This window comes from Panulirus ornatus, chromosome 59 (assembly GCF_036320965.1).
Source record: "Panulirus ornatus isolate Po-2019 chromosome 59, ASM3632096v1, whole genome shotgun sequence".
NCBI lineage: Eukaryota > Metazoa > Arthropoda > Malacostraca > Decapoda > Palinuridae > Panulirus > Panulirus ornatus.
The window spans coordinates 23,795,042-23,817,541 of record NC_092282.1 but is presented as its reverse complement, the minus strand read 5'-3'; the positions used below and the strand labels follow the sequence as shown (position 1 = coordinate 23,817,541).

The 22,500-nt window shown below is 47.7% G+C and overlaps 1 protein-coding gene across 6 annotated transcripts in view; it reads right to left on the bottom strand.

Annotated features, from left to right (window-relative positions):
- Positions 1-22,500, bottom strand: part of qvr (protein quiver) — a 356,159-nt gene that overhangs the window by 166,552 nt on the left and 167,107 nt on the right. For 2 of the 6 annotated variants that reach the window (XM_071696433.1, XM_071696434.1), the window contains exon 1: positions 1,703-2,139. The exons of the other annotated variants lie outside the window; for them this stretch is intronic. In XM_071696433.1, coding sequence (XP_071552534.1) covers positions 1,703-1,748 — 46 coding nt within the window. In that variant the 5' untranslated portion in view covers positions 1,749-2,139. Of the gene's footprint in view, positions 1-1,702; positions 2,140-22,500 lie in introns of those variants that run through there. 6 annotated transcript variants of the gene reach the window in all.

Below are 22,500 nucleotides of genomic sequence, written 5' to 3'. Positions count from 1 at the left end.
TAGAAAAACTCGTATTGATATCATGTCTGTAATTACAGATTCAAACCCGTGACGTAATCAAGTGGTTGGAACCACTGACAAACCATCATTAATGATGATTACTTACATGTACACGTTAAGTAGTAAGGGCAGGGGGGTAAACCTGGACACCTGACCAGCTTAAGTAAGGGGGTAAACCTGTACGGTGGCAGGGGGGTAAACCTGGATACTTGACCAGCTTAAGTAAGGGGGTAAACCTGGACACTTGACCAGCTTAAGTAAGGGGGTAAATCTGGGTACTTGACCAGCTTAAGTAAGGGGGTAAACCTGTACGCTTGCAGGGGGGTAAACCTGGACACCTGACCAGCTTCAGGGGGTAAACTTGTTCGCTTGCACGGGGTAAACCTGGACATCTGACCAGCTTAAGGGGGTAAACCTTTACGCTTGCAGGGGGGGTAAACCTAAACACTTGAGCAGCTTAAGGGGGTAAACTTGTACGCTTGCAGGGGGTTAACCTGGACATCTGACCAGCTTAAGGGGGTAAACCTGGACATCTGACCAGCTTAAGGGGGTAAAACTGTACGCTTGCAGGGGGTAAACCTAAACACTTGAACAGCTTAAGTAACGGGATAAACCTGTACGCTTGCACGGGGTAACCTCGACACCTGACCAGCTTAAGGGGGTAAAAATGGACACGATCAGCTTAAGGGGGTAAACCTGTACGCTTGCAGGGGGTAAACCTGGACATCTGACCAGCTTAAGGAAGGGGGTAAACCTGTATACTTGACCAGCTTAAGGAAGGGGGTAAACCTATATACTTGACCAGCTTAAGGGGGTAAACCTGGATACTTGACCAGCTTAAGTAAAGGAAGTGGTAAACCTCGACACTTGACCATCATAAGGAAGGGGGTAAACTTGTACGCTTGCAGGGGGGGGAGAGGTAAACCTAGACACCTCACCAGCTTAAGAGAGGGGGTAAACCTGAACACTTGACCAGTTTAAGGAAGGGGGTAAACTTGGGTACCTGACCAGCTTAAGTAAGGGGGTAAACCTGTACGCTTGCAAGGGGGTAAACCTGGACACTTGACCAGATTAAGGAAGGGGGTAAACTTGTACGCTTGCAGGGGGGTAAACCTGGGTACCTGACCAGCTTAAGTAAGGGGGTAAACATGTACGCTTGCAGGGGGTAAACCTGGGTACCTGACCAGCTTAATTAAGGGGGTAAACCTGTACGCTTGCAGGGGGAGGTAAACCTGGACACTTGATGAGATTAAGGAAAGGGGGGGGGGGTAAACCTGGACACTTGACCAGTTTATGGGGGTAAACCTGGACACTTGACAGCCGTAAGTATACTAGAGATAAGCCTACTCACTTGGCTACTTAAGTAAGATAAACTTGCGGTAAAGCTGGACACTTTGACGCGCTTTAAGTAAGGGTGTCAAATCGGGCCACTTGACAAGCCGTGAGCTTGACGAGGGGGGGGGGGGTAAACCACCGTCAGTAAACAAGGGGGTCAAAAGTTTACACTTGACCACCACAAATAGGGGAGGAGGAGGAGGGGGGGGGGGGAGATTGACGTCCCCAGAAATTGGGGGGGGAAGGACACGAGTCCCCACCTCCCCCCCCCCCCCCGTAAAGTTAGGACACCACTGGGCATAAGTAAGTTCGGGGGGGGGGGTAAAGTTGTGTAGGGGGGGCGGGTTGCGTTGGGGGGGTAACTTACCTACTGCCACGGCAGTGCTAGGCTGGAGGGCCCCCGGCGACCACATGGTGCCCCCCCCTGCGAGTGGTTGAGGTGGTGGTGGTGGTGGTGGTGGTGCCTCTGGCGGTGTTGGTGATGGTGTCGGAGGGCGTCGTCTCCAACACTAGGGCATGTCTCTCTCCAACGTGCCTCCGGGAGCACGGACCGATACGGAACCACTTTGCCTCAGTACAACCGGGGTCTCATCTCTCCGGCAGGGGCTGCTACAGGCAGGTCCTCCCCTGCTTCTGGAGGGGGAGAGGGCTGCTCTCCCTCAAGGGCGCCTTCACTGCGAGGCGTAACGCCCAGGGTTGCCGCGCGCGCGGGGTGGTGCTGGTGGTGGTGGTGGAGGCGGGGAGAGAGAGGAGCGACGGGACCCGCACTGGCCCGAGTCACGACTCCGACTGAGCCAACCAACCACCACGCCGGCCCTCACCCAGCCCGACACCCCCACCCCCCACCCAACCCCCTCCCCCCTACCCCCGGCTGAGGGAGGAGGAGGAGGAGGAGGAGCCTGACGCGCCAGCTTTTCCCCTCTCCCGCTCTCCCCTCCCGCCTCTCTCTCTCTCTCTCTCTCTCTCTCTCTCTCTCTCTCTCTCTCTCTCTCTCTCCACCAATGCTTTCCTCCACCAGAGGAGCCTCCTTTCCCTCCCCTCCCCCCCCCCACAACTCCCACCTCTCTCGCCAACACACGCGCACCCTCTCCCTCCCTCCCTCCCTCCCTCCCTCCAGCACCGACGACCATCGATACATCAGTGAGGAGCCAGCCAGCCAGCTCGACCAGTCCTCCCTCATCAGCCAGCTCGACCAGTCCTCCCTCATCAGCCAGCTCGACCAGTCCTCCCTCATCAGCCAGCTCGACCAGCCCTCCCTCATCAGCCAGCTCGACCAGCTCTCCCTCACTCACGCCCACTCGACCGCCCTCCCTCATCAGCCAGCTCGACCAGCCCTCCCTCATCAGCCAGCCACAGCTCTCTAGCCAGCTCGACCAGCCCTCCCTCATCAGCCAGCCAGCCAGCTCGACCAGCCCTCCCTCATCAGCCAGCTCGACCAGCCCTCCCTCATCAGCACCAGCTCGACCAGCCCTCCCTCATCAGCCAGCCGACAGCCTCTCAGCCACTCGACGCCCTCATCGCCGCCGACAGCCTCCTCATCAGCCAGCTCGACCAGCCCTCCCTCATCAGCCAGCTCGACCAGCCCTCCCCTCACCTCAGCAGCTCGACCAGCCTCCTCATCAGCCAGGCTCGACCAGCCCTCCCTCATCAGCCAGCTGACGCCCTCCTCACAGCCAGCTCGACCAGCCCTCCCTCATCAGCCAGCTCGACCAGCCCTCCCTCATCAGCCAGCTCGACCAGCCCTCCTCATCAGCCAGCCGACCAGCCACTCAGCATCGACAGCCCTCCCTCATCAGCCAGCTCGACCAGCCCTCCCTCATCAGCCAGCTCGACCAGCCCTCCCTCATCAGCCAGCTCGACCAGCCCTCCCTCATCAGCCAGCAAGCTCGACCAGCCCTCCCTCATCAGCCAGCTCGACCAGCCCTCCCTCACCAGCCAGCTCGACCAGCCCTCCCTCATCAGCCAGCTCGACCAGCCCTCCCTCACCAGCCAGCTCGACCAGCCCTCCCTCACCAGCCAGCTCGACCAGCCCTCCCTCATCATCCAGCTCGACCAGCCCTCCCTCATCAGCCAGCTCGACCAGCCCTCCCTCATCAGCCAGCTCGACCAGCCCTCCCTCATCAGCCAGCTCGACCAGCCCTCCCTCATCAGCCAGCTCGACCAGCCCTCCCTCATCAGCCAGCTCGACCAGCCCTCCCTCATCAGCCAGCTCGACCAGCCCTCCCTCATCAGCCAGCTCGACCAGCCCTCCCTCATCAGCCAGCAAGCTCGACCAGCCCTCCCTCATCAGCCAGCTCGACCAGCCCTCCCTCATCAGCCAGCTCGACCAGCCCTCCCTCATCAGCCAGCTCGACCAGCCCTCCCTCATCAGCCAGCTCGACCAGCTCTCCCTCATCAGCCAGCTCGACCAGCCCTCCCTCATCAGCCAGCTCGACCAGCCCTCCTTCATCAGCCAGCTCGACCAGCCCTCCCTCATCAGCTATTGTCTGTTATCTGGTCATAGACCATCAGGTCTTGTGTTATCTGTCCTTCCCATGTACTGTCCTCCAGCAGATAACCTGGTCATAGACCATCAGGTCTTGTGTTATCTGTCCTTCCCATGTACTGTCCTCCAGCAGATAACCTGGTCATAGACCATCAGGTCTTGTGTTATCTGTCCTTCCCATGTACTGTCTCCAGCAGATAACCTGGTCATAGACCATCAGGTCTTGTGTTATCTGTCCTTCCCATGTACTGTCCTCCAGCAGATAACCTGGTCATAGACCATCAGGTCTTGTGTTATCTGTCCTTCCCATGTACTGTCCTCCAGCAGATAACCTGGTCATAGACCATCAGGTCTTGTGTTATCTGTCCTTCCCATGTACTGTCCTCCAGCAGATAACCTGGTCATAGACCATCAGGTCTTGTGTTATCTGTCCTTCCCATGTACTGTCCTCCAGCAGATAACCTGGTCATAGACCATCAGGTCTTGTGTTATCTGTCCTTCCCATGTACTGTCCTCCAGCAGATAACCTGGTCATAGACCATCAGGTCTTGTGTTATCTGTCCTTCCCATGTACTGTCCTCCAGCAGATAACCTGGTCATAGACCATCAGGTCTTGTGTTATCTGTCCTTCCCATGTACTGTCCTCCAGCAGATAACCTGGTCATAGACCATCAGGTCTTGTGTTATCTGTCCTTCCCATGTACTGTCCTCCAGCAGATAACCTGGTCATAGACCATCAGGTCTTGTGTTATCTGTCCTTCCCATGTACTGTCCTCCAGCAGATAACCTGGTCATAGACCATCAGGTCTTGTGTTATCTGTCCTTCCCATGTACTGTCCTCCAGCAGATAACCTGGTCATAGACCATCAGGTCTTGTGTTATCTGTCCTTCCCATGTACTGTCCTCCAGCAGATAACCTGGTCATAGACCATCAGGTCTTGTGTTATCTGTCCTTCCCATGTACTGTCCTCCAGCAGATAACCTGGTCATAAACCATCAGGTCTGCTCATCCCACGTCCAGCCATCTTCCTTCATCCCAACACTGGGTCTGTTCTACCACCTTCATTCATGGTGATTCGCAAGACTTCATTCACTTCCATCAACTTCATTCCCCGTGACGTCATATCCTCACACAATCTTGGATGTCTTCTTGTCAATTTCTCTTCGTATTTGAAACACATTTGGGTTAAAAAAAGAAAAAAAAAATACAACGCATCTGTCCCAGCTGTCAGTTTGGACTGGAGGGATAAAACCTCCTGCAGGAGGAACTCACGGAGAGATAGAAAAAAAGAAAAAAGAAAAAAGAAAAAAGAAAACCAGGCAATAATATCGGACGCGAAGTTGACCAACTACAACAGGAAGTGTCTGGCATCTTGTGAAAAGATGCCAGACACTTCCTGGTGAAATGCAGTTTCCCTTTTACTTCCTTTCAAACATTATTTCATAATATATATATATATATATATATATATATATATATATATATATATATATATATATATATATATAATTTCCTATATTTTACATAGCAAACATTTATGATAAATACATTTTTAGTTACATTAAACAAGTCATTAAATCATAATTCACAAAAAAATTTTGAAATCAAAAGTGTAACTTACAATTATTTCTTAAAGCATTTGAGGTCATGTGCTGTTGCTTTACTGCTGAGATTTAGCCTTAAGAAACACCTCTTGTACGGTTATCAGCTCAGGACCTTACCTGTGGACACAAGAGATAAATAATAATTAAATGGTTATCAATTATGTGTTGTATATAAGAGGAATAATTAGCTATCATTATCATTAGTTAAGAGATCATTCAACCACAATTTCTACCGTACGAAAAAAAAGAAGAAATCAGCGAAGATGACAAATATTAAATGGTAATTTTAAATACAACTTTCAATTAACATATTTAAATATTTTTCATTAATTAATGATTATATTCAACTCAGCTGAACAGGACAAGATCACATTATACACACACACACTTAACAACTATGACAGCAGAGCACTACATGTCGTAATCATACGACGCATTAAACGTTTTGCGTACGACGCATTAAACGTTTTGCGTACGACGCATTAACAATGTCTTGCGTACGACGCATTAACAATGTCTTGCGTACGACGCATTAACAATGTCTTGCGTACGACGCATTAACAACGTCTTGCGTACGACGCATTAATAACGTCTTGCGTACGACGCATTAACAACGTCTTGCGTACGACGCATTAACAACGTCTTGCGTACGACGCATTAACAACGTCTTGCGTACGACACATTAACAACGTCTTGCGTACGACGCATTAACAACGTCTTGCGTACGACGCATTAAACGTCTTACGTACGACGCATTAACAATGTCTTGCGTACGACGACTGATTCGATGACTTACGCAAAGTCTTCGTACTGAAGTGGTTCAGTCAAGTGACTGACGTGGTCAGTCTCTTCCACCTGTAAGTCATGGTGTAGTCTTATCTGTGTGTGTGTGTGTGGCTATGGGTGACTGATAGCGCTTATCATCTGACCTGTGTAGCCACGGTGGATATTGCCAGACGATGGCAGAGAATAGCAATGTTCACAGGCACTGTACAGATGTACACAGTCACTGTACAGATGTACACAGTCACTGTACAGATGTACACAGTCACTGTACAGATGTACACAGTCACTGTACAGATGTACACAGTCACTGTACAGGTGTATACAGTCACTGTACAGATGTACACAGTCACTGTATAGATGTACACAGTCACTGTACAGATGTACACAGTCACTGTACCTATGTACAAGGTCACTGTACAGATGTACACAGTCACTGTACAAATGTACAAGGTCACTGTGCAGATGTACATACTCACCGTACATATGCACGCAGTCACTTGGCAGATGTACACAGTCACTGTACAGATGTACAGCTATCACCTGACCCACCACGAGAGTGTACAAGACCAGAGAGAGAGAGAGAGAGAGAGAGAGAGAGAGAGAGAGAGAGAGAGAGAGAGAGAGAGAGAGAGAGAGAGAGAGAGAGCAAGTATAGAGGACGTACATGAACCACACAACATTGGCTGTTATTACCATTACATCACCATGGGCATTCCGCTCATATTGTAGTTCTCTTCAGCACGTTCCATGGCCAGCAATGTCTTCCCCTCGAACACCTTTTGACACGTATGACGGTCAGTGTGAACACTACTGTACGTGGCGCACAGCAGTGTACGGCCCTTGAGCACGGCAGAGTACGGGTGATAACTAATAAATGCTTTACTGATCATGATAATGGAGGGAAGGTCTCTGTCTGTCAGTAGGAAAATAGTTATTTATATCAAGTCTTTATAATGAACTGTTATTGTGTAATGTTGATAAAAGTAATAACTATTTCAAAGATGAATTTCAAGTTTATTTATTCTTTTATTACAATAACCACTTCCATTTCTATTTACGTTATTTCTGTATCTTAATAAGATAAAGTGAAGCTTAAAGTTGATGTACAATTTCTATTTTCAATAAATTACAATCAGAACTTCTTCTTTTCCCCTCCCCACAACCTGGCATTTTGGACCTAAATTATTCCTAAGACGTGATGATAATGTTCTAGGATTATGTAAAATAAATAACACAAAATCAACCAAATAAATATCAACCATCTACCTTCCCAACCCACTCTTAAACACCATCCCACCAGACAGTTGAAACTACACTCCCTAGACAAGTAAGAGATATTCTCTCTACACTCCCCAGACATGTACGAGCACCTCCCCCAGCAAGTACCCCCAGTTCCTCCCCAAGCAATTACACCCCCAGTTCCTCCCCCAGCAAGTACCACCAGTTCCTCCCATAGCAAGTAACCCCACTTCCCCCCCCAGCAAGAACCCCCGATTCCTCTCCAAAGGCAGCGCCTGCAAGCGCTTGGCAGATGTTGCATGTATATGGAGCGGATGTATGTGTACCGATGTACGTGTACAGAAGCATGTGTCCCAGATACGTGTACCAGAAAAGATATATTCATTTCAATATCCGTTCGAGGTTTATCACCATCAAATATTCCTCCCACTCCACCTTATCTAGGACATAATATTCACGAGGCAGGTCGTTCCTTGGGGCAAAGGAAGTCCTTCCTTCATCTCTAAGAGGGTAGAGGGAGGAGGATGATGACGGCCCTTCATCTTCCAGTGACAGACTCTCTCTCTCTCTCTCTCTCTCTCTCTCTCTCTCTCTCTCTCTCTCTCTCTCAATACCATTATGGTGCATGGACAAGATGGCATCATCCCACATTCGTCATTCGAAGTGTTATTCTTCTTAATTTGCTCCTGTGCTTGCTCGTCTATTTCATTCCAATACTCTTCCCTCTTCTCTGAAACCTGTATTGGCACAGCCAGCTCGAAAGAAGGGAGGGTGATCGTTCTAGACCTTCCGACTGCAGTCCTATGGGAACTTAAGGCTGGGCCGTTGTGGTGTCTGCTTTTTTCCTTACAACGTTCAACTCTGGAACTTTGCCTTCTCATATTTCTCCTAACAGCCAGAGTCTGTACCTTTTAAAAGGGTAAGTTTCCATCTAAAAGACACTTATTCTTTTTTCTCCTTTTGTGCATTCATAGTTCCCTTGTCTTCTGTTCAAAGTCTGGGTTTGAACACACACACACACACACACACACACACATATATATATATATATATATATATATATATATATATATATATATATATATATATATATATATATGGAACCATGGAAGCGGAGGTGAGTCACAGGGTGGGGAGGGGGTAAAGGCACTGGGAGCGTTGAAGAATGTGTGGAAGTCGAGAACATTATCACGGAAAGCAAAAATGGGTATGTTTGAAGGAATAGTGGTTCCAACAATGTTGTATGGTTGCGAGCCTTTGGCTATGGATAGAGTTGTGAGCAGGAGGATGGATGTGCTGGAAATGAGATGTTTGAGGACAATATGTGGTGTGAGGTGGTTTGATCGAGTAAGTAATGTAAGGGTAAGAGAGATGTGTGGAAATAAAAAGAGCGTGGTTGAGAGAGCAGAAGAGGGTGTTTTGAAATGGTTTGGTCACATGGAGAGAATGAGTGAGGAAAGATTGACCAAGAGGATATATGTGTCGGAGGTGGAGGGAACGAGGAGAAGAGGGAGACCAAATTGGAGGTGGAAAGATGGAGTGAAAAAGATTTTGAGCTATCGGGGCTTGAATATACAGGAAGGCGAGAGGCGGCGTGCAAGGAACAGACTGAATTGGAACGATGTGGTATACCGGGGTCGACGTGCTGTCAATGGGCTGAACCAGGGCATGTGAAGCGTCTGTGAGGCCTGGATGTGGATAGGAAGCTCCCCTCCAAATTTTACTTTTCCTAAAGAAGGAACAGAGGAGGGGGCCAGGTGAGGATTTTTTTTTCCCTCTGAGTCCTCTGTTCTTGACGCTACCTTGCTGACACGGGAAACGGCGAATATGTATAAAAAAATGTATATATGAATAGACGCACAAGCATATATACACACTGGTTTACACACACACACACACACACACACACATATATATATATATATATATATATATATATATATATATATATATATATATATATACAACACAGACCTCCAACAGCCAGAATCGAACCCAGGACCCCTGTGCCACCGGCGGGAATGCTACCGCTAGGCTATGGGCCAAGCTGTAGCATTCCCGCCTGTGTCACAGGGGTCCCGGGTTCGATCCTAGCTGTTGGAGGTTTGTATGTTCTATGAAGGTGCGCGTTCATATACATATATACTCATATATATATATATATATATATATATATATATATATATATATATATATATATATATATACATGTGTAAATATATGTGCCCAACGGATCAGATTTGATGAGGAATGGTATGATATGTGAAACTAGGTATACTGACGTTACGTGCAATGTATACTGCACTGCCCCATGTAGGGGTCAATGTATACTGACGTTACGTGCAATGTATACTGCACAAACCATGTAGGGGTCAATGTATACTGACGTTACGTGCAATGTATACTGCACAAACCATGTAGGGGTCAATGTATACTGACGTTACGTGCAATGTATACTGCACTGCCCCATGTAGGGGTCAATGTATACTGACGTTACGTGCAATGTATACTGCACAAACCATGTAGGGGTCAATGTATACTGACGTTACGTGCAATGTATACTGCACAAACCATGTAGGGGTCAATGTATACTGACGTTACGTGCAATGTATACTGCACTGCCCCATGTAGGGGTCAATGTATACTGACGTTACGTGCAATGTATACTGCACAAACCATGTAGGGGTCAATGTATACTGACGTTACGTGCAATGTATACTGCACAAACCATGTAGGGGTCAATGTATACTGACGTTACGTGCAATGTATACTGCACTGCCCCATGTAGGGGTCAATGTATACTGACGTTACGTGCAATGTATACTGCACAAACCATGTAGGGGTCAATGTATACTGACGTTACGTGCAATGTATACTGCACTGCCCCATGTAGGGGTCAATGTATACTGACGTTACGTGCAATGTATACTGCACAAACCATGTAGGGGTTAATGTATACTGACGCTATGTGCAATGTATACTGCACAAACCATGTAGGGGTTAATGTATACTGACGTTACGTGCAATGTATACTGCACTGCCCCATGTAGGGGTCAATGTATACTGACGTTACGTGCAATGTATACTGCACAAACCATGTAGGGGTTAATGTATACTGACGTTACGTGCAATGTATACTGCACAAACCATGTAGGGAATCAGCATTTCATGAAATCTTCATACTGATACATACTGAGACGTGTTATCATCCAATGACTGGAGGGAAGGGGGAAGCTATTTCATGCGTGGCGGGGTGGCGACGAGAATGGATGAAGGCAGCAAGTATGAATATGTCCATGTGTATTTATGCATAAGTCTGTGTATGTATATGTATGTATACGTTGAACTGTATATATATATATATATATATATATATATATATATATATATATATATATATATATATATATATATATATATGTGTGTGTGTGTATGTGAGTGGGTTGGGTCATTCCTCGTCTATTTCCTTGCGCTACCTCGATGACGCAGGAGACGGCGATCAAGTAATATAATAATACTAATAATTATAATAATAATAATAATAATAATAATAATAATAATAATAATAATAATAATAAATATATATATATATATAAATATATATATATATATATATATATATATATATATATATATATATATATATATATATATATATATATGTGACCTATTTGCAAGGCAGATGTAGATGCTGACCTTCAACTTGTGGTTTAAAGGGCATGTAGGGAGGATGAGGGACCCCGGGGGGGGGGGGGGTGATATCAATAAGGGTTTAAGCCCCATTTCTTCCAGGTTGTGGCGGGGGGGCGGCTCTGCGTCCTCCCCCCTTAGTTTTCTGGGACAAATGCCAGGTGACTGAGTCCCCCCCAGAGACACCCCCCTATATGTTTCCCCCAGAGACCCACTTATGTCACCCCCCCAGAAACCCACTTATGTCACCCCCAGAGACCTACTTATGTCACCCCCCAGAAACCCACTTATGTCATCCCCAGAGAAACCCATCTATGTCACCATCCCCCCAGAGAGACCCACCTACGTCATCCCCCCCCCAAGAGACCCAGCTAAGCCTCCCCGGGAAGATGATAAACAGAGAGAGAGAGAGAGAGAGAGAGAGAGAGAGAGAGAGAGAGAGAGAGAGAGAGAGAGAGAGAGTAAGTGAGAGGGAGGGGGGGAGGGCAGGATATGAGAGCTATATGCTCCCGCCAGATCAATAATGAAGAGCAGGCAGGCAAGGAGGGAGGGAGGGAGGGAGGGAGGGAGGGAGGGAGGGAGGGAGGGAAGGGAGGGAGGGAGGGAAGGGAGGGAGGGAGGGAAGGGAGGGAGGGAGGGAAGGGAGGGTCGTGGTGAACACATCGCTGGGCAGGGCCCACCACCCGTGTAACCTTCTCCCATAACCTCCTACTCTCTCTCACACACACGCCCCCCCCCCCCTCGCCTCTCTCTCTCTCTCTCTCTCTCTCTCTCTCTCTCTCTCTCTCTCTCTCCCCAACTCTCACTTTCCTCCCCGACCTCACCCCCACACATGTGGGGAGGGGGACGTGTGGGCAGGGGGGGTTTCCAGATCAAGATGTGATGAGACGCGTCCCACAGTTATCTCGTCATCAACACCCACACATACACCCACACACCCACACACACACCTACACCCACCTACACCCACACACACCAACCCATCCAAACCCACACACACAAACACACACACCAACCCAACCACACCCACACACACACACATCCACCCACCAACCCACACCCACACACACATCCACCCACCAACCCACACCCACATACACCCACCCATCAACCCACACCCCCTACACACTCCCCTACACACCCACATACACACACTGGCGACCACAAGCCAGTGTGTGTATATGCTGAAAGTCACAGTTGAACCCAAACTGAAGCAAACCCAGAGGACCAGACGACACACACACACACACACACACACACACACACACACATACACACACACACACACACTAACATGGCCACAACCAGGAGACGTTGGCGGATGTGACGTACACACGTAAATATGGCTGACAGGATCCTAGTGAGGACCTATGAGGGTCCTACATCATGAGAATAGGAAACACGGGAGATCACTGGATACATGAGGAAGATGAGGGAGGGAGGGAGGGAGGGAGGTGGGGGAGGTCAAGGTGAGGGAGGGAGGGAGGGAGGTCAAGGTGAGGGAGGGAGGGAGGGAGGGAGGTCAAGGTGAGGGTGTGAGACTGGACGACCTCTGAGACGAGCACGTGAGACGGTACGCTGACGGATGGGGACGGGGTGTGAGACAGACGTACAGGCTAGTAGACAGTGAGGGAGGGACTCCAGAACAGGTTAGAACACTTTAGAACAAGTCAGAACAGGCCGGAGAACAGGTCAGAACAGGAGACGAGTTCAGGAACTTCGGGGAAACTGGAGAGAAAGAGAACAATAACAAGAGAACAGAACCAGCACAAGGTGAAGGTTGTCCTCGATCACTGGTGAGTGAAGGTCGTCCTCCACCACTGGTGCATGAAGGTCGTCCTCATACGAAACCCCAGAGATGACAGACACGAACCCCCCAGAGATGCCAAACACGAAACCCCCAGAGATGACAGACACAAAACCCCCAGAGATGACTGATGATAGATAGACTACCATTCTGGGGTCAGAGAAAGTCAATACATCACTGAACTGCTAAATCTATCGGCGTCTGACCCCTGTGGGAAGGTGATAGACATGCAGGGATAGGACTAAAGGTGGTATACAGGGGGCGACGTGCAATCATCGGGTTGAACCAAGGCATATATAGAAGCCAGGGGAAACCAGGGAAAGTTTAGTGGGTTTCGTTAACGATGGCTCTGTTGTCCGAGCATAATACATGACAGATGAAGTTTGGATATGAAGGCAAATGAGTCCAATCTTCTGTTCCTGACGCTACTTCGCTGCTGCAGTAAACGGCGAGGAGGTGTGTGTGTGTGTGTGTGTGTGTGTGTGTGTGATTACTATATGTATGTTGTGGGGAGAAAGTTATACACTCGTGTTGCCCCGTCTCTCAACCCTACATATATATATATATATATATATATATATATATATATATATATATATATATATATATATATATATATACTATGCCTTTACTCCTATGTACATATACAACCACATTTAATACGATGAAGTAAACCCAACGTCGAATATCAGTCAGAATACAACCTCTGTAACAACCATGTTGTGATACTCGTATGCCAGTTGTGCATTTCACAACCCACGTCATTCACAATATACAAAAGTAAATATGTAAATATATCATGTATATGACAGGAGGAAAAATCATAATTGCCTTTCTGTAGCAACATCAGTCTTTTGTGTATATATATATATATATATATATATATATATATATATATATATATATATATATATTTCTTTTTTTTCCAAAGTCATTTTTTTGTTATTCATGACACACGCTCGTCATGAACTGTCATGCCAAATCATGCACACTAACATGTTAGTTCATTCTAAACCATTAACTTGCTTCAGCACACATCATCAAAATGTGATTTCCAGGAAAATTAATAGATTTTGATGTTGAACAACAAGATGGTGTTGCTTGGTGAATATAGAATGTATCATCTATGTCTGTTTTCCTGTTTTGATGCTCTCTGTCTCTCTGTCTGTCTGTCTGTCTGTCTGTCTCTCTCTCTCTCTCTCTCTCTCTCTCTCTCTCTCTCTCTCTATATATATATATATATATATATATATATATATGACGTGTTCGCTATATATATGTGAAGTGTTCGCTATATACATATGTGACGTGTTCGCCATATATATGTGACGTGTTCGCTATATATATGAGACATGTTCACTATATATATGAGACGTGTTCACTATTTATATGAGACGTGTTCACTAATTATATGAGACGTGTTCACTAATTATATGAGACGTGTTCACTAATTATATGAGACGTGTTCACTCTACATAAATATCTGTGACTTGTTCACTCTATATATGTGATGTGTCTTTGCTATATGTGACGTATGTTACGTCTGAACGTGACGCTGGGAGATCATGAGTTATCCAACAGACAAACAGACACATAACACACTAACATTACACTACACTAACACATAATGTTGAACACACACACACACACACACACACACACACACACACACACACACACAGACTGACAGAGAGACAGACAGACCGACAGAAAAACACACATGTTTAAAGAGCAGATTGTAACGTAAACATACCCACTGCCTCGACTCACGGAACTGGTTTAGAGAGAGAGAGGCATTAAGTACCTGCTGGCCAGTGTGATGCCTCTCTCTCTCTCTCTCTCTCTCTCTCTCTCCTACTTCATGACACTCCAGGTATAACGGATATATATATATATATATATATATATATATATATATATATATATATATATATATATATATATATATATATATATATAAGTGTTATATAAGCCTGGAAAAATATAAGAAACAGAGATGACATTCTAAGTAAAGGAAGATGACGTATATGCTGTTACATCATGTCACACATGTCACACACTCCACACACGTCACACATTTCACACATGTCACACATTTCACACACGTCACACATTTCACACACGTCACACATTTCACACATGTTACCCATTTCACACATGCCACACATGTCACACTTGGAGATGATATTTAAAGTACAAAACCCGGGCAATAATTCCTTTACGTTAGAGTAATAAAAAAAATATGAACTGTCTCTTAATACTCCACTAAAACGGGGCTCATACGCGTCGCAAGCGCTCCATTTCCAGAGTGGGAAACGGAGTAGATTTTTCTCACGCGCGCATGACACATACCTTGACCAGAATGAGCTTATGGAGTATGCATACATACCAATATATATATATATATATATATATATATATATATATATATATATATATATATATATATATATATATATATTTTTTTTTTTTTTTTTTTTTCAAACCATTCGCCATTTCCCGCATCAGCAAGGTAGCGTTAAGAACAGAGGACTGGGCCTCTGAGGGAACATCCTCACCTGGCCCCCTTCTCTGTTCCTTTTTTTGGAAGATTAAAAAAAAAAAACAAGAGGGGAGGATTTCCAGCTCCCCGCTCCCTCCCCTTTTTAGTCGCCTTCTACGACACGCAGGGAATACGCGGGAAGTATTCTTTCTCCCATATCCCCAGGGATAATATATATATATATATATATATATATATATATATATATATATATATATATATATATATATATATATATATATGGCGTCGTAATTGTGTATGAACTGGCTGTTATATTTCTCGTATCTGCCCTGATGATGATGTGATTATGACACGTAGGTCAAAGGTCAAAAGTCAGAGGTCAGTGGTAGAGGAGGAGGAGCCATCATCAGTGGTATGATATGAGGTTTGCCACAGTGGAGGTTGAAGCCACTGTGGAAGTCTTCGAACCTGGGCTTTCGAATACAGTGTTAGATACAACATGTGATCATATATGTTAGTGTATTAATAGACTGGAGCAGGGTGGTGCCAAGGTAGGCCCAAACCTCCACACCTGAGGTAGGGGGAGGGAGGTGGGGGGGTCGTGGTGAGGTAGGGGGAGGTGGGGGTAGTGTGGTAGGGGGTGGGGGTAGTGAGGTAGGGGGTGGGGGGGGTTGTGTTATATTCTACCCATTCTACCTCTACCCACTGGCAAGAATATATCGTACCTCATCTACCCACCTGTCCGTCTACTCAATCTACTTCTACCCACTGGCAAGAATATATCGCATCCCATCTAACCCACCTGTATGTCTACTCAGTGGGGAGGGGGGAGGGGAGGGTCATTGGGGGTGGAGGGGAGGAGGATCCCCCCACCTTTATCTACTTCTACCACACGACAAGTCTACCCACTGTGAAGAATTTCTCCCTCAGTGTGGAGCCATGATATCAAAGACCGACACATTGAAGTTCACTAAGTTAACTAGAGGTACTGATGCTTTCACAGTGGCCTAGTGCATCTAGACGGTAATGATATCATGAACTTAGATTATCTAAGTGGATCTCCATCTCTAGGAAATGGGGAACCTTGGAAAATATATATATATACACAGGGGGGGAGAGAGAGGGCACAACTCCCTTGCTTAGTGAGTGGGAGGGACGGGGGGGGGGGGGTGGAGGAGGAGACACTGTGGGGGAATCTTGAAGTGGGGGAAGTGTTGACTGGGGGGGAGACGGGGGCGTTGGAGGTGAGGACATCTGAGGTGTCCTTGAGCGGGGGGGAGGGGGAACTGTGTAGGGAGAACGAGGAGATAGATAGATAGATAGAGATACAGATAGATAGATAGATAGATAGATAGAGAGAGAGAGAGAGAGAGAGAGAGAGAGAGAGAGAGAGAGAGAGAGAGAGAGAGAGAGAGAGAGAGAGAGAGAGAGAGAGAGAGAGAGAGGCTGTTGACCAGTGCCCACACAGCTGTGGTGGTCTGCTGGACGGACCATCAGTGTGGTCTGCGACCCATCACCACCCAAACCCTCACTGGAAGGATGTCTTTATATTCACTCGTTTCACATGTCTGTTTATATGTCTGTTTATATGTCTGTTTATATATCTGTTTATATGTCTGTTTATATGTTTGTTTATATGTCTGTTTAGCCATACTGTCTGGCAGCGACGTTTTACTGTATGTATGTCTGTTTTTTAACAAAGACCTCCCAACCTCACCTCACAGACCTCCCCAACCTCACCTCACAGACCTCCCCAACCTCACCTTACAGACCTCCCCAACACCACCTTACAGACCCTTACGAAACCGACCGCACAGACCTCCCCAACCACATGTCACAGACCTCCCCACCTCACAGACCTCCACAAACTCACCTCACAGACCTCACCAACCTCAACTCACAGACCTCCCCAATCTCACCTCACAGACCCTTACGAAACCAACCGTACAGACCTCCCAACCACATGTCACAGACCTCCCCAACCTCACCTCACAGACCTCCCCAACCAACCCCACCTGAGCAGATACCAGCTTAAGTACCGAACGGCCAGTTGGTCTCATGGAACCATGTAAGAAGACCTCCTGCCGCACCTCAGAGGTTATGAAGACCCTCGAGCCGGAGCCATGGAAACAAGACAATGAAAGCGACCCAGACGCTGGAAGAAGACCCATCAAGATGACCACCAAGAAGACCACCAAGAAGACCCACCAAGAAGACCACCAGGAAGACCATCGAGAAGATCCATTAAGAAGACCACCAAGAAGACCACCAAGAAGACCACCAAGAAGACCCACCAAGAAGACCACCAAGAAGACCACCAAGAAGACCCACCAAGAAGACCACCAAGAAGACCACCAAGAAGAATAGCGAGAAGACCACCAAGAAGACCCACCAAGAAGACCACCAGGAAGACCATCGAGAAGATCCATTAAGAAGACCCACCAAGAAGACCACCAAGAAGACCACCAAGAAGACCCACCAAGAAGACCACCAAGAAGATCCACCAAGATGACCACCAAGAAGACCACCAAGAAGACCCACCAAGAAGACCACCAGGAAGACCATCGAGAAGATCCATTAAGAAGACCCACCAAGAAGACCACCAAGAAGACCACCAAGAAGACCACCAAGAAGACCCACCAAGAAGACCACCAAGAAGACCCACCAAGAAGACCACCAAGAAGACCCACCAAGAAGACCACCAAGAAGACCACAAGATGACCCACCAAGAAGGCCACCGAGAAGACCACCAAGAAGACCACCAAGAAGACCACCAAGAAGACCCACCAAGAAGACCACCAAGAAGACCCACCAAGAAGACCACCAAGAAGACCACAAGATGACCCACCAAGAAGGCCACCGAGAAGACCCACCAAGAAGACCCACCAAGAAGACCCACCAAGAAGACCACCAAGAAGACCCACCAAGAAGACCACCAAGAAGACCACAAGATGACCCACCAAGAAGGCCACCGAGAAGACCCACCAAGAAGACCCACCAAGAAGACCCACCAAGAAGACCACCAAGAAGACCCACCAAGAAGACCACCAAGAAGACCACAAGATGACCCACCAAGAAGGCCACCGAGAAGACCCACCAAGAAGACCCACCAAGAAGACCCACCAAGAAGACCACCAAGAAGACCCACCAAGAAGACCACCAAGAAGACCACAAGATGACCCACCAAGAAGGCCACCGAGAAGACCCACCAAGAAGACCCACCAAGAAGACCCACCAAGAAGACCACCAAGAAGACCCACCAAGAAGACCACCAAGAAGACCACAAGATGACCCACCAAGAAGGCCACCGAGAAGACCCACCAAGAAGACCCACCAAGAAGACCCACCAAGAAGACCACCAAGACCCACCAAGAAGACCACCAAGAAGACCACAAGATGACCCACCAAGAAGGCCACCGAGAAGACCCACGAAGAAGACCCACCACCACCACCACCACCATCACAGTGGAAGGCGTCAGGTACCTTCGTCTGGAACGCGATATTCTCCACGATATTTGGGAAGTCATCAACACCCGAATATTCCTGCGTGACGTGGCAACCCCACACGAATATCGACACACGCACAGCCGAATATTCCCGAGAGATATTCAAGGAGAAGGAATCTCCCAGCTCCTTCCCTTGGCACCAGGAGGTAACACAGCGGCGCCAGACGCCAACACAACACAACACAACACAACACAACACCCCCCACCCCCCCTCCTCCCCCCCTCCTCCCCCCACCCCCCCTCCTCTCGCTCTAGTACATCCGGGACACCAACACTCCGCCCCAACACTGTGTTGCCCCAAACGATCATGACTCCCAACCCAGCCTCAAAAAGAAACACACAAAAAAAACACGTGTATATATGGGCTTGACAACACTGTGTGACATGGTTAGGTATCTGTGTTGTTGGCAATACTCATACTGCAACACATGTCAGCAACACCCCTACATCAACACATGTCAGCAACACCCCTACAGCAACACATGTCAGCAACACATGTCAGCAACACCCCCACACCAACACGTCAGCAACACCCCTACATCAACACATGTCAGCAACACCCCTGCTGACTTTCAACTCTCGTGATAAGATGTAACACAATCTTACGTTCTCGCCTGCATCAAGTGTTTCCATCAAGTAAACATAAACATTGTCCTTGCATTGTTTACTGAATGTAAGAGTCCTCAGTGTACACGACGCTACGACCCATCACAACGACCCTTGAGGACGACACAACGACCCATCACAACGACACAACGACCCTTGAGGACGACACAACGACCCATCACAACGACGCAACGACCCTTGAGGACGACACAACGACCCATCACAACGACACAACGACCCTTGAGGACGACACAACGACCCATCACAACGACACAACGACCCTTGAGGACGACACAACGACCCATCACAACGACACAACGACCCTTGAGGACGACACAACGACCCATCACAACGACACAACGACCCATCACAACGACGCAACGACCCTTGAGGACGACACAACGACCCATCACAACGACACAACGACCCTTGAGGACGACACAACGACCCATCACAACGACGCAACGACCCTTGAGGACGACACAACGACCCATCACAACGACACAACGACCCTTGAGGACGACACAACGACCCATCACAACGACACAACGACCCTTGAGGACGACACAACGACCCATCACAACGACACAACGACCCTTGAGGACGACACAACGACCCATCACAACGACACAACGACCCATCACAACGACGCAACGACCCTTGAGGACGACACAACGACCCATCACAACGACACAACGACCCTTGAGGACGACACAACGACCCATCACAACGACACAACGACCCTTGAGGACGACACAACGACCCATCACAACGACGCAACGACCCTTGAGGACGACACAACGACCCATCACAACGACACAACGACCCTTGAGGACGACACAACGACCCATCACAACGACGCAACGACCCTTGAGGACGACACAACGACCCATCACAACGACACAACGACCCTTGAGGACGACACAACGACCCATCACAACGACACAACGACCCTTGAGGACGACACAACGACCCATCACAACGACGCAACGACCCTTGAGGACGACACAACGACCCATCACAACGACACAACGACCCTTGAGGACGACACAACGACCCATCACAACGACACAACGACCCTTGAGGACGACACAACGACCCATCACAACGACACAACGACCCTTGAGGACGACACAACGACCCATCACAACGACACAACGACCCTTGAGGACGACACAACGACCCATCACAACGACACAACGACCCTTGAGGACGACACAACGACCCATCACAACGACACAACGACCCTTGAGGACGACACACCGACCCATCACAACGACACAACGACCCTTGAGGACGACACAACGACCCATCACAACGACACAACGACCCTTGAGGACGACACAACGACCCATCACAACGACACAACGACCCTTGAGGACGACACAACGACCCATCACAACGACACAACGACCCTTGAGGACGACACAACGACCCATCACAACGACACAACGACCCTTGAGGACGACACAACGACCCATCACAACGACACAACGACCCTTGAGGACGACACAACGACCCATCACAACGACACAACGACCCTTGAGGACGACACAACGACCCATCACAACGACACAACGACCCTTGAGGACGACACAACGACCCATCACAACGACACAACGACCCTTGAGGACGACACAACGACCCATCAGAACGACGCAACGACCCTTGAGGACGACACAACGACCCATCAGAACGACGCAACGACCCTTGAGGACGACACAACGACCCATCAGAACGACGCAACGACCCCTTAGCTTGACGGTACGACCCCTCTGGCGAGATGGCCTGCCTTATAAACCAGGTATTTAAGTATGTGGTCCGATGCCGGGTCATCATACCCAAAGAGGTCGTATGGTCGTGCTCGAGGAGGGTCGTACCGTCGAGTTCAAGGGTCGTATCGTCGTGCTCAAGGGTCGTACCGTCGTTCTCAAGGGTCGTACCGTCGTGCTCAAGGGTCGTATCGTCGTGCTGAAGGGTCGTATCGTCGTGCTGAAGGGTCGTACCGTCGTGCTCGAGGGTCGTACTGTCGTGCTCGAGGGTCGTACCGTGCTGCTCAAGGGTCGTACCGTCGTGTTCGAGGGGTCGTACCGTCGTGCTCAAGGGTCGTACCGTCGTGTTCAAGGGTCGTACCGTCGTGCTCAAGGATCGTACCGTCGTGTTCGAGGGTAGAACAATCACCCAATACAAAACCATCGCAAATATAATTCTTACCAAGTTTATATATATATATATATATATATATATATATATATATATATATATATATATATATATATATATATATATATATATATATGTATTTTTTTTTCGTTAAAAGTCACATAAAAATGTATTCTAAAGTTTGTTGCTTCCTGAACTGAACGTGAATTTTGAGGGCAGTGAATGTCTCAGCCACGTCATCTATCTCATCAATTTCTATTTCAAATTCTACACATATTTTGAAATACATTGCATCACAAGATGAAGGCCAGGTCAGGTTTTGATGAGCGTTAGGTCTAGTAAGGTCAATTCAGGTCAGGTCAGGTCAGGTTAGGTTAGGTTAGGTTAGGTTAGGTTAGGTTAGGTCAGGTCAGGTTAGGTTTGATCTGGCAAGGTCAGGTCTAGTAAGGTCAATTCAGGTCAGGTCAGGTCAGGTTAGGTCAGGTCAGGTCAGGTTAGGTTAGGTTTGATCTGGCAAGGTCATGTCTAGTAAGGTCAATTCAGGTCAGGTTAGGTCTGGTAAGGTCAGGTCAAGTTAGGTCATACAAGTAACGTTAACACAGTCATACAACATATACAATCATACGACTTAACACTCATACAACATACAATCATACAACATAAACGCATACATCATACGGTTAATACAATATACAATAAGACGACATACACTTAATCATACAACATACATCAAAACAATAAGGGAAACAGAAAACGGACAGCAGTTACATGAACA